This window comes from Homalodisca vitripennis, chromosome 1 (genome assembly GCF_021130785.1).
Source record: "Homalodisca vitripennis isolate AUS2020 chromosome 1, UT_GWSS_2.1, whole genome shotgun sequence".
NCBI classification, from domain to species: Eukaryota; Metazoa; Arthropoda; class Insecta; order Hemiptera; family Cicadellidae; genus Homalodisca; species Homalodisca vitripennis.
Window position 1 is genome coordinate 181,578,814 of NC_060207.1, and position 14,517 is coordinate 181,593,330.

A 14,517-nucleotide genomic window follows, 5' to 3' on the forward strand; every position below is an offset into this window, starting at 1 on the left:
TGATGATGATGATTAGTATAGTGTGGATTTATAGTTTCTATAAACATAATTACCTTAAAAAAGTTGTCACTATTAAAATCTATAGTATATTTTACTACTTATGTTTTAAAAATTCCTCTTGTAACAATTTAAACAGTCTGCCATTTAAAAACATGACTGTTCTTGCTAGGTTAAAAAATATCACGTACATAATTGAGGTGTTGGATTTCAAACCGTTCCTCATCCAAAAAACTTAATTTTTTCCGAATCATGAAAAAGCTGTTAATAATTTTAGATGGGTGTTGGCATTAATATTTCTTTTAACAAAAGATAAATAACAATCATTTGATTGTTTTAAGAAAGATCTATGACATTGTTAGAGAAAAAGTTTTAAAATTGGATAAGGATGGATACTTTACTATACTTTTATACTTTTCTAGGTATTCTATAGACTGTCCACTGTTTTATTGCTGACAAAAATAAAATATACGTAAATGAGTATTGCTCTATCATGAATAATAGGCGAGATACAAACAATTATCCCAGATCTGCTGCAAAATGTGCTGTTTTAACATTTTTATCTATCTTAGTTTGCATTACGCCATGACATTATTAATTTTCATTTTAAGTATTGTAACTTTTATACTTTAGCCGTGAAATGTGTGATATTTTATAAAATATCTAGATATTAAACACAATATCAGGGCAAATCATGGAACTTAAAGGAAATGATTTTATCCTATACTTTTCCCAAATTAAAAGGCAGTTTATTGAATTCTTAGGTACTTTATGTAATGCCAGTATTCCACATGTTGCCTGTAACATATACACTATAGTATGAGACATGTCATTGCAAGTCTGGGTTATGGCAAATAACTATTGTTTAATGCACTGAAAGACCTGATATATATTGTTTAAACTTTGCATGAGTACAAAAGATTAGTTTCTTATGATAACACTAGTATTAAACCTTATTGATTGAGATCTTTTTCCATTATAGTAAATAATAAAGCCAATTGGATTGCAATTATGTCTTGGGATATAGATAACCTTTAGAAGGTTAATGTGTGTGTGTGTGTGTGTGTGTGTATGTGCGCGTGTGCGTGTGCGTGCGTGCGAGTGTGTGCGTGTGTGTGTGAAGTGGTTTAATATTTATTGGGTTTATATATGTAAACCTCTCCTACTAATAATAAACTATTCTAGAGACATAAAAATTATTAATTTTAAATAATAATACTATTCTAAATATTTTATATTTCTTATGTTCCTTAAGTTACATATGTTCTTTGTATAGATTTTAGTTGTCAGTCTGATTCAAGTCTTCATTGTGATTTAAATACATGTAAATTTTATAATTACAGTAAATCTAAGCGTAATATATTGCGTTTGATCGGTTCGTCCGGTTTCTGGAAGTCTTTATGTATATTATTAATCCCACTATTATAATTTATAATAAGCCTAAGCAGTTCAAGCTCTGATATTAGTCGATCATGAGTTTGCCAGTCCATTGATCAACTTAGAGTGATTAAGACTTATTAGTTGTTTATACCATGCAAACTTTATTGATGTTCATTATTTACATCACTCATGGAGTAATTTTTACTTGTGTGTAACTGTTGATGTAAAATTACACAACCTCCATACAGTAATTTTGTTCTTATAATTAATTATACTACCAACAGTACAACATTTTATAATATTTATACATTTGTAATTTTGTTTGTACTTAAAAGACATGACTTGTAAGATTTTCAAAGGTTACAAATTATTGATAAAATATATTTAATTTCAGAAAGTATTACAATAAATATAAATTTATAAATTATATAGTATTAAATGGTATTTATTACAATTTCTGTTTGAAGCTTTGATACAAATTACTGCAAATAAGTGTTAAAGCACAAACAATAAAAAAAAAATAAGCGAAAAAGATTATACGGACACAATATTTTTTTAAATGACTTTATTCCATAATAATTAAAATAAACCTTCTAAACTTTTATGAATAAAAGTATACAGAACATTATTTACAGTACAGCAGGTTTCACAGAAAGTTACATTGGATTTTTTTTTTTTTTCATTATATAATCAAATAAAATAAATATCAATATTCTTTTCTGTTTTGGTAAATAATTTATTTTTATATTTTTATATTTTAAATTTTAAAACTCTTATATACAAGATACATAATGTAAGTACACAAATTGAATATTATGGTTGTAGCATTACATTGCTAGATCTCATACTTTATCTATAGATTATATTTGTTCTGTATATTATTGATAAGAAATATTACATTTATGTAAGATCATCTAATGGTCTATATTAGAAACTACTTAGGAAAGATGTAATAAACTTTCTGAATTGCTGCACTCGCAAGCTTGTTGTAGAGTTTATAAAACATCCTTTCCCTTAGTATTAGATAAAAACTTAAAATAAAAAACTGGTAGTGAGACATGGTCAGCTAGTTTATTTCCTAACTTAACTATACTTTATACTGTGTTGAAGAGTTTCTTAACTTGTTTACACAATATTAAGATTAGGACAGTTTAGGAAGAGATATAGCCCCACTGCCTGGCTTCTTGACAGTTCTTTTTACTCTTTTGAAGGGTTTCCAACATTATTTTGTATGAGATTAATTTAAGAACATTATATCAGAAACTGCTCAGAGAATTAGAAAACTATCTTAGTTCCTGACTATACTTTCAACTGGGTTGAGTTTATCAATGGTATTTTAGACAAGATTAAGATTAGGACAGTTTTGAGGGAGATCTAGTCCACTGGCTGGCTTCTTGACAGTTTCTTTTTATCTGCTCTTTTGAAAGGGTTTCCATCATCCTTTTACATAAGATTAACTTAAATAATAAATAATGTAACTGAGAAAATAAGGTGCTGAGACATATCCGTGAATGGATGGGGTTACGCTGTGATGTGAGTAGTGCGGTGAAGGTATGGTCGATATACGATTCTAAGCGTTCTAAACTAGTGTTCAAAATAGCCACCGCAATCAAACCTCCCAACTACTGAGAAGTACATGGCATCATTAGATTTCTTTTGGTAAAAAAAAATGCAACTGGTGAAAGTTATTGTAAAAGTTGTGTTCTGTATATGGAGAAGGCATTATATGATTAGTTAAAAATATCATTGTTTCTTGAAAAAAGATCTAGAGTTAACTACTAAAAGTGAAGTGGCAGACTGCCTGTGTTCTGTATATGGAAAAGACATTATAAGCATAAGGTAGAAGACATGACCTCAAGACATGTTCTAAGCTATGCTGATAACATTAATCATAAAATTATGAACGATGTAACTGAAAACTTAAAAATTGCATCTTATATTGTAAATAATCTTGTATAATATTTGCACAGTTATAATCTACTTCGTATTCATGTAAAAACAAATGACATTTGTTTCTATTGCTATGATTTCTTCTTCAAAGCAAAATACAGAACTTGTCAATCTCTTTATAGATGAGCACACACTATACAAGACCAACGAAACACATCATTTTTAGGACTCATGATTGATAAATATTTAAGCTGCGACAGTCATGCCCAAGCTGTCTGTTATAAAATTTCCTCTGGACTTTATGCTTTATGGAAGATGGTCAAACTGTGCAATATTTACACATTAAAAATGGTCTTTCGTTCATTTATTAAGTTCCAGATTTCTTATGACTTGTGTTTGTATAGGTGTACACCCGCTGTTAATGTAACTATTTGAATCTCATGCACTCAAAGGCAGCATTTTTAATTTGTCCTTGGAGCTCGTATGGCCAGCTCTACTGGCTGTTGCCATTTTGTCAGAAGCACGGATTAATTTTTATATTAGCTCATATGATCAGTTTCAATGTCATAAATGTTTCACCCAATGGGTACCAAAACTCTTGACTGATGAACTCAAATTAAAAGGAATGGGATGAGCTCTTATGTTTCTTTCCTGGTACTATGAAGAAGATGATGAATTTCTTATCAATTGACTGGTGATGGAACATGGGTTTCTTATGTCAGTATCAAGCAATAAAAATTGTTTTCTAATCGTAATGTGCAGATCAGTGTCCTGACAGTGATATCTGTCACCCAGGAGGGTGTTATATGGTGGATATCCTACGTGTAATTAAATTATAGAAGGGCAGTGTGTATGTTATTGCTTTAAAGATGTATATACACTTCAAAGATTTTGACAGCTGTCTTTTTAGTATCCTGATGCAGTTTTTTTACAGAATAAAAGATCTTTGTAAATTTGTTATTCTTATTTTTTTTCCAAATTATGAGCCCATAGTGGGGTTTGCTTCAACCAACTGTATTTTGTGATAAACCACAAGTCTTATACAATTAGATTCAATAGATAGGATGTCCATAACCCATTTGTTTTTTGTAGTCAAGGATAATCAATTGTATTTATCAATAGCTAGTCTATCAGTTAGTTTTAGAGTATTCGTAGTCATTATTTAAAACAGATTTTGAAATGGTAAACTGATTTATTTTTTTAACTATGTGAAAATTGATGATCAAAATGTTAATAATATTTTCAAAACAATAAAATAGATTATTATTCACCATGCATTAGTATAAAGCATGTAAAGCTGAGGGCAACAATCATGACAGGGTATGTTAACAATGTAGTTAACATTGTTACAGTTTACCAAAGGATAATAGGATTTTGGATATTAGCCATTGTTATACATGTTGTAACATATAACAACGGTAAATGTCCAAAATCCACGTATCCTTGCCACAAGAGTTATCAATACTCAGACAGTTAAAAGTTCTTAGTGGACACTTAAAAGAAACAGAAAAAATATAAATTCTTGGAGACCATCTCTTATAATGTTGTTTAGATGTCAAGTGAAACTATCTAAAGAAGAGACATTTGTATATATTATGCCTAAGCATATTCCGACATTTTCAAATAATTTTTAATCTGTTTTTTTTTAACCCTTTTAGTGCTATAGCGTCTACGTCGTAGACGCAGCGTATTTTTATATATATTGGTTCAGTTTATGCAAGTTACTGGCTGCAAACGATGACAGTTCATCCAAAAGCCATAGAGTAACGATATTTGTATATTTAATTGCCGACGTCCAGCTGTTTTACGTCATTGACGTGAAATAAAAAGGTCAGTTCGGATGTTTACGTTGTGAGCGAACTGACGCTGTGCTTTGTTTACTCTGTTTTATCTTATTTTATCCATTAAATTGTGTTATAATTGTGAAATACTACTTCATTAGTATTCCAAATCATTGCATTACTTCATTTTTCATTTGTGTTTTCCGAGTGTATTATATTTTACTAAGTTACAATGTCTAATAATAACATTGCAGGTTATGATGAGTTACTTCACCTTTTTTATAGTTTTATTACTGAATAAAACAATTATTTAGGTAAAAAAAGTGTTAACTGTGCTTGAATTTCTTCTTTTATAAATAATAATAAAGTTAGTAAAGCATTTATGCTAATAATAGTAAGTGTATTACTTTTTCTCTTCAGCGTTTTAAACATTAGGCCTATATGTAGGGCAAAATTTGCCGCGGACAACATATTATATTTTTAATCCACACTTCTTATTTGTTGTGTAAAAATAAAATCAAATATATGTAATTTGTTTAGTTTTAGTTGCTTTTTCCAATGGTAGCCTCAGAAAAATAATATAAAATTGTTTACCTACTAAAATTGAATGCCAAAGTGAAAAACAATTATAAAAAAAACATTTACATTATAAAGAAAATTTTTTTTATAACAATCCAAATATGTACAAATGTATTTTTTTTTTTAATTTATTTCTGTTTACTGTTTATTTATCTTCAATACAAAAAAAAGTAATAAGATATGACCTCAAATAAAGAAATAGTAAGGAATTTACTAAAACTCTGCATTTATGCACTAAAATGCTTAGCACTCTTGGGTATGGCAATGCGCCAGACCCCTTAGCACTAAAAGGGTTAATATGGATGTAAAATAGTAATAATTTGTGTAATGCAATGTCAATTATTCACCAAAGTCTGCCATAGTGAAAAACCATAAGTTGCAGCAGATTCCATAAACTTAAAAAAATTAACTCTAAATCACACAAGTTAACAACCACAGAGGTGCAATAGGCTAATGGTTGGTCACAAGATAATGCATATTATGATCTTTGTGGCATGGGAGAAAACTACAAGAGTATACAAAACAACAGCTATAACTTTGATTTCTTTTGGAATCAATATATTAAGTACAGGATTATCAAAATACCCATATGATTTACAAATTTTTATATTGGTAACAGATCAAGTGTTTTATTTAAAATAAATCACGGTGTGAATTATTACATAAAATACATACAGATGTAAATTTTAGGTATGTTTCTAGGTCAGTGGAATCTACTTTTTGGCAAATAATTGAAAATTGTGGGAAATGCACAGTGGGAAATTGCCTTGACTCAAAATGTTCAAATAACAGCTCCCCTTTGTAGCATATCATTTAAGTAAATTTAGTAAAACTAACACACCCTGTAATATAAAAGTAGCAAATGCTTAATGTTAAGGTTTGCTAAGTATTGGTTGAAATCACTTCACCTGCACTGTAAGATTTTTAGTTTCAAAATATCCTGCATTTAAGAACAAAATAAAGTATAGACATTTTAGAAAATAATAAAATAATAATACTCAACCTTCATAAATCTCAACACAACATATTAGAGGTCTGTATATAAATAGTATGATATTGCTGTACTGTAAAGATTAAATTTGAAAATATTTGAACACGATGATTGTACGAATGTGTAGTGATGAGACAGTTACTTGTTTAGGGTTACATGTTTTATATCCTGTTTGTTCCAGGTTGGGCCAGTCGTGAAGCTATGTATGGGGATAGAACCAGCATTCTATGTGGATTCGGGGCCTCCAGACTTCTTTGCATTCAACCCTTGCGGTCACATGGCAACCGAAAAAACTGTCAAGTAAGTCATAATATGTGAAACTCCATTAATCTACCATATACTTGATTTGTGTGTATGTGTATACTTCGAGAAAAACGAAAATCTAAACTGTAATAAGGAACAAATACAAAGTATAGATAAAAGCTGGTTTATAGGCACTTCTAAATAGTTCAGAAAAAAGACTCATAAAACACATTCTTGATAGTAAGCCATGCTGGCGGCTCTGGATGGTGTGTCTTCTGAGGATCAAGCTGTAAGAATCGGTATTGGTTTTACCTCAGGGTATAAATTCACAGAACAAAACACCATAGTAGCCCCAGAAAATGCTGGCCATCAGCTTGCATGCTAATTAGATTTGCTTGCCATTTTTCAGCTTTGATGGTGAAGTTTGTATGCTTTTCCATGATCTTTCATTTTAGGTGTAACGTGTGATATACAAGCTTCGTTACTGAACTGTGTAACGATCATCATCACTAATACCATAGTTCACAAAAAACTCAATGCAGTTGCCATACACTTTTATTTATTGTCATCAATCAAAAGGTGTGGGACCCATCATACTCAAATCTTTTTATGGCCCAACTGACCAGTAATGATTACATAGATAGCTGAAAATGAAATCATAGGAAATTGATCACTAAGTTCATCCAACATGAAATGTTGATTTACTTTTACATTTGATTGTTAGTAACCAAAGCAGTTTTCCTTCACAAGTTTACCATGAAAAGAAATGAAAAAAATCAAGCCTATCTATAGATATTTTTAACCCTTCGTACGCTGAAAGAAAGTTTGTATAAAATTGCTCTAATGCTCAATAAAAAAAAAATAATAATTTTTAATTTTTTTAAAGTTATATATTTCTTTAGGTTTATTGGTCTTGCAACTGCTGAAAACACATGATAGTTTTTGTATTGCTTTTATTTTATTTACATATGAGTACATCATATACATGTAAATATACACGCAGTATATAAAGTCCAATAAACTTTTCTAAAAGTAGCAAAAGTTTAGCACAACAGTAATTCATTATATTTATAACAAAATTAGTAGATAATGAAGGGAACAAATCCATGACAAATATAAAATATATAAAGAACACAAAATGGTACAAAAACAAAAAAGGCACACTAATATTGGACTTGTGTGTGGTAAATCTCAAACACTCATCTGGGTGGAGGGCAGGCTTGGCCTCACATGTTTTACATAGATGTATAGTTTATCACATTATCAATTGGATAACCTTGCATAATAGACAGCTAAAGCAGTATAGCAGGTTATAAACAATAAACAACCGTACATAGCGGCCGCCGGCAGCTGACTGTCACGTGCGAGCATTTCCGCTTAGAGCGTACAGCTTGCTCACTGGCGATGGCGCGGACTGACAAAGCAAACAAAAGCTTCCGTTGTGATTGGTCCCAGCTGTTTTGACGAGTCACGCTTCACATTGCGTCATATTAGATCACCAAATATTCACTCTCAAGCATTCTGGCGGCAATTTGTAGAACTAACGTAAATATATTGCGTTGTCAGGGGATTCCGCGATCTATTCCGCTTAGAACGTTTCGAGTTAGATTTACTCGGCGGAATATTCCGCTTACAGCGTACGAAGGGTTAAAAACAAGATCCTTCACCAGAAATGCCTGTATGGAAAAACTTAGTCAAAATGATTCTTTCAATAATGTTCTATAGTTACGGGTACCAAAACAAGTTTTTGTTGTACTTGAAATTTTCAAAATAGGAGTTTGGGATTCTATAGTTACTTACAACCCTGGGTTCTTAGAATTGGTAAAGGTGATCCAAAAAAACTTTTTATGTTGTGTACTTGGGCTAAAGGTATTCTATCAAATGTAGCATATAAAAGCTGATGAAAAAGTTGAGCAGTTCACAAAGAAGGGCAGAGTAGTAGCAAGAACTAAGAGGAGATAGCTGGATCAAGAAGATTTTATAGGCCTGAAATGGATGCGGTTGCCTAAATAAAGAAAATAATTTCTATTTCGGCTTGATAAAAAAAAAACCTAAATTTCCCACTTTAGGTACACCTTCATAAAGCTCTTTACTCTATAATAAGTGTTAAAAATTTTAGCATAAAAAATTCTTAAGGTTTTTTTTTTTTTTTTTTTCAAAAAGTGTGTGTATACAGTAGAACCCCTCATATCCGGCCACCACGGGACCGAGCCCCTGGCCGGATAACGATTCGGCCGGATAAACCAACCTACAGTACACAGCACTTGACGAAACAAAACAATTGTACTGTACTGTACTAACCGCACTGGAAATAATCAACGAACTGTTTACAGGTTAAACCTATTAGCTCAACTGAGGACAACACAGGAAAATGTAAACAAATAGATACACCAAAATAACGCAAGAGTCGTGGGAGACTAGTGCGTGCAACTGATCGTCTGCAAGCCGTGGTAAATAAATTTCGATATTGGCTTCCGGGAAGTGGCCGGATAAACCGAGGTGCGGTAAAACCGAGGCCGGATATGAGGGGTTCTACTGTGTATGTATATATATATATATATATATATATATATATATATATATATATACAAAACTCTGAATGCTTTTAAGCATAATTTTAGGTTTAATTGATTCTTAAAGAGTCAACATGTTAGTTTGGTTTACCTAGCTATAGTTGCTTTTGTAAATGGTATCGAAATCTGACAATTTAACATTGGGTTAAATGGTACGACAGACTCTCCTTTAGTACCAGGGTGTCATTAAATCAATATAATCTGTTAAATAGTAAACAGTCTGTTCATCAGAGGCATTCAGTTGCCAAACAACAATACCTGGATCCTATAATTCCTGTCCTTGCCTATTTACTTATATTTTCATCTTCATTCCTGAATCATGTAATTGCTTCATTGTACTTATTTAAATATTCATAAAAAAAGTTAAAACATTTCTTGAAACTAAAATAATTTGTAATATTGATTGTTTGAATGTAGAATTATTACAATCTTACATTTTGCCATTTTGTTCTTGTCAGGTACTGGGAAAAGGTGCCGATCCCGCACGGTACCAACGGCTTTGACGCCTTCTGCCCATTCTGTGCCACACCGCTAGAAGGACATCCGGGTTATGTGCGACTTATATTTAACTAGATTGTTATTTAGATTGTGGTTGTTTCCCTTTTTGTTTTTAAAGGAATGTGTTTTAAGTACTTAAGTACCGCCCATTGTGTGGTATTTAAAATTAGCATGAAATAATTCATTGTTTTAGATATTTTTTTACAAAATGTTTTTAATATAACAATTAATGGCAAGAATAACATGGATAAATAATCATAATGTATATTCAGAACTGGCTGGAATTGTCTGGAGTTTGGTCATTTTGTAGAAAGTCAAGTAGCTGTGATCTGTGATTATTACCAAATTTCACATTTTTTTAATCTCAGTATGTCAGCCGTTTTATCCTAAATACGTACTGACTGTATTTATTTTAGTAAAATAATTCCTTTTTTTTAATTAGCATGGTTATATTTGGAAGCATAATGAGAATTTTTAAACCCGTTAATTATAATTTAATTTTGTATTTATTGTAGTATTAGGTTATTTGTAATTTTATATTTATGTATGTATGTTAGTGTTATGAACTTGATTGTGTATGTGATCTCTTTTGTTAGTGTCCATTTGTAGAGTTATGTAGTTGTGCTTGTCTATGATTTCACTATAGTTTAATCATGATTGTTAAACCAGTTGGAGTGTTTCTGCCGTTAATTTGACTGGCGTTAGTCAACTAAAGTTTATCTATAAACTAAACAAATATGTTATAAATATTAATTTTATTACCAAACAACCACAATCGAATTCATTAGGAAGCTTGTATCAAAGGAAAACTGATCAAAGCCTAATTTTTTGTATTTAAAAGATTGTTGATGTACGTGCAGTTAGCAACATTTTATTTTCTAAACCAATCAATTATTTGCAATATTGAAGTCTTCAATAAATAAATTACAGCAGGACATGTGTCGTACTGAAAGTTATGGCTCTTACAAAATTAAATAAATAGGCATTTTTTATGTTCGTTTTACTCAAAAGAAAAGCTTATTTACGGGTACTTAAATTCCATCTACAGTACTGATTACTTCACCACTGTGAAGATATTTCTGCCACTATATTCTATTCCATCATAAAGTTGACACTAAGTTTAACCTCACAACTTGTGCCTACCTGCCTACGCTCTCGTTATGTGTTCCACATAACTCAGTCTTTAATATTGAAGACATTTTTATTACTTTAACAAAATGTTATTTATTAACTTAAATAAAATAAAATGTTGTGAAAGTAATAAAAATGTCTTTTAATATTCAAACTATATCACTTCTATCAAACCTATAACACAAAAATAACTCAGTCTTGCTATTTGTCTTCTTCTCCAGCAGTTCAAATTGAAAAATGTTTACTTCTTCTAGTTTTATCGTCAAATTTCGAGGCAATTATATATTTGTATCTTTCTCTGTTAATTTGTTAGGCAGGGTTAGAAATAAATAAATCCTTCTCTTAACTTATGATAAATAAAAAACTTTAACTTATTGTTAATCAAAATTTGTAGAAAATGAGGTATTAGATTTCTCTAAGTTTGTGTTTTTTTTATGTTAACCCTTTCCCGAAATTGAGTTGTTAGAAGCAACAACATTTTCAAATGGCAACCTTCCATCTTGTGATTTATCCAAATGAAAGAATTTTAAAACAAAATCAAACCTTATTTAAAATATAATCTTGTCCCACATACAAAAGGGGATTTTTGTTTAAATTTTCCAATCATAATTATTTGTGTTCAACTACATTCTTATAAAGTAGATGATGACACAACTCAACTTAATTTAACCTGTAATATAATGCGACTTCCCAAAGTGGTTTAATTTTTTTTTTTTTTTTTTTTTTTTTTTTTTTTTGTATTGGGTCAAAATAAAATAATTGTGCTAAGTGGATTTACATTCAGTTTCTTTGCTCTTCAGATGAATCACAAGATGGGGCTGTTTGCCTCCCGTCCTATGCTGGGAAAAGGGACAAAATAAACAATTACTTCAAATAATAAACAAGATGCCGTTATTTAGTATTAGTTGTATTTGATGATGTATTAGTTGTGAAACTGTCCTGCTGTGGCAACTTACTTCTTCATTGGGAGCTACATAAAAGATATCTCTACCTTCGACAATGGGTGTCAAAGAAGTTAAAAATACTAATGCTTATAAAGAAAATTACTTCTAAAATCTGACTTTGTCATGTGAGTTCCGTCCAACCAATTTTTTTTACACAAACAAATGTCTGTGCTTAAGAAAATATGCTCAAGACAACTATTTATCCCATATATCATCTGAAGAGGTTAGTATCTTTGTTATTCTGAAACTAAATTTCTTACAACTAATGATGAGTTGCCAAGCATTTACAAATCTAACTAAACAAGGCTATCACACATAAAAACATAGTATTGATCTTAAAAAGTTTAAACCATACCAAATTTTGATGAAAAGAAGATTTCTGCACAGAACTTAATGTGTTTTTTAAATACAATGTGTTCCATAATTGTTGAAAATTCTACAAATTTAATCGGTTCGGTTGGAAAATCTTCGTGCAATATGGCTTTGGTTATGAGGTTGTAACTAATTTGTACGTACAAGTTAGTGTGGTAATCGTGACGTTTTTAACTTTGTTTAGGTGATACATGAAGCTGTTGCAATAAATATAACACAAGTATAAGTTCCTGTTGCTAGTCATAGCTTGATTTGTTCTTTTCTGCAATATAAAACAAATCGTTGATCGTATATTATGTAAGACACATCAACCGTAGACTGTTAAGACACAAAAGAATGGGACTTACGGAAAAGAATTACTAGGGTAGTAGTTATACTTCAACAATTGAACCCATCCGAAGTTGTTGGTTTTGCCGAACATATAGCCTTTGATCAGTTTTGCCTGGGTGAAGTGTATGTAACTAGCCTTAGCACGGACCAGTCTAATGTCGGGCAACCAAAAGACTGTTTCTTGTACACTTTGTACATAGCGTCAGTATGTGAGAGTTGTAGGCCTGTAAATAATACTGTATGTGTTTACTTTCCAAACTATTTGTATGCCTAAGCACTCTTTCAGTTAATCTGTCCTCTTTATGTAAATAATCATTATTTATAAATTAAACTGGTTACATTTTAGTAATTATAATTTAAAGAATTTTAAAGACGACAAATTTTAGTCTGTATATTTATTACAAGAAATAAATTACACTTATGCAATATAGTAAACTGTTTTTGGTCTCATTTATTGTACCTCTTGTGCTGTCTGGTGTTCCTCGGTATTTGTTAACCCATTGCAGGTGGCTGGAAACTAGTGTTTGACATCTGGCGGCAGTCTACATTGTGTACACGCATGACAGTTCTTTAATGCACTAATTGCTATTCTAAAACAAATTTTTATACATCGTGTACACAATTCCTAGATAAATAAATTGCTTGACAACAGGTGGCTGGAGTTATTTGCAGTTTCAGATGGTGCGGCGACAATAGATAGTCTGCAGCGTGTACATAGTTTACGCATGGCAGTTCTGTATTGCACTAATTGCTATTCTAAAACAGGAGTTTGTTGAATTTGAAATAGATGGAAAACTGGAGTGGGAATCAGTTTTATTGTGAATGAGAATGGATGAGTGGTTCTTTCTTTATACTTTTGGATTTGATTTTGTGAATGATCAACTAGATTTTAATTTTTGATGTTGGCTATGTATTACAGAATAATGTATACTAGCAAACATAATTAATTTCATTAAAAAGTTTGTTTCTGTAAGTCATAATCTATTACAAGACACTTCTTACATTGTCAGTTTGCATTATAGTTATATATTTATTTATGTGATGTTAATTTACAAGTATAACATTGAAAAAGTTCAGAGGCAATTTTGTTTCAAATAATAAAATATCAATTAAAGCTCACTTACATGTTTTTATTGAGGAAAATTTCATTGAAGCTCGTAGTCTAGAACCCAAGAGCCAATTTGCATTGTATAAGCACAGAACATGGTTTTTTTTTCTTGAAAGCAATAAAAAATTTCTTGTAAGAAAGAAATTGATCTAGTTTTTGTGGAGGTCAAAATGGATGGTATCAAAAGGGTACATACATAAATCAATCAATCATATTTTTATTGCTTTCAAACAATGTTACATTGTATTTGCAAACATCAATAAATAAAGCTAAAAATCCTGCAATTTGCTATTCTAAGATTCATTCACTGCCCCCAAAGATTTTAAAGTTGGTATTATATTCCCTCTCCACCCCCCCCCCCCCCCCCATAAAAGCAAGCAGAAAGAAGTGAATCTTTTGAAGATAAAAGTGTGCAGGTAAAAAAATTGTCTCTACCATAAAATAAAACATGTAAATTGGTAAAAAAAGAATGACTTAGCAGTCCATCATGTTAGGAACAACTAGCACACCAAAAATTGTCTTTATTATCTTACAATTTTTAAAATAAAATAAATTAGGGAGCTGTTGATGGCAGTGTTGTGTAATTATTGAGGAGGATAATGTTACTGTTACAAGATGGCTGGGGGAGGGTCTGAAAGTCCAATTTTAGCAAACATAATTAAGGGACAGCGCCTTAGGTAATACCAGCCATTTTTGTGTC

General features: G+C 30.9%; 1 protein-coding gene across 1 annotated transcript in view; it reads left to right on the forward strand.

Moving 5' to 3' along the window:
• Positions 1-13,149, forward strand: part of LOC124352830 (protein pellino) — an 88,064-nt gene extending 74,915 nt beyond the window's left edge. Inside the window, exons 9-10 of the mRNA XM_046802528.1 lie at positions 6,800-6,918; positions 9,893-13,149. Coding sequence (XP_046658484.1) covers positions 6,800-6,918; positions 9,893-10,007 — 234 coding nt within the window. The 3' untranslated portion in view covers positions 10,008-13,149. The remainder of the gene's footprint in view (positions 1-6,799; positions 6,919-9,892) is intronic.
• The last annotated feature ends 1,368 nt before the right edge of the window (positions 13,150-14,517 follow it).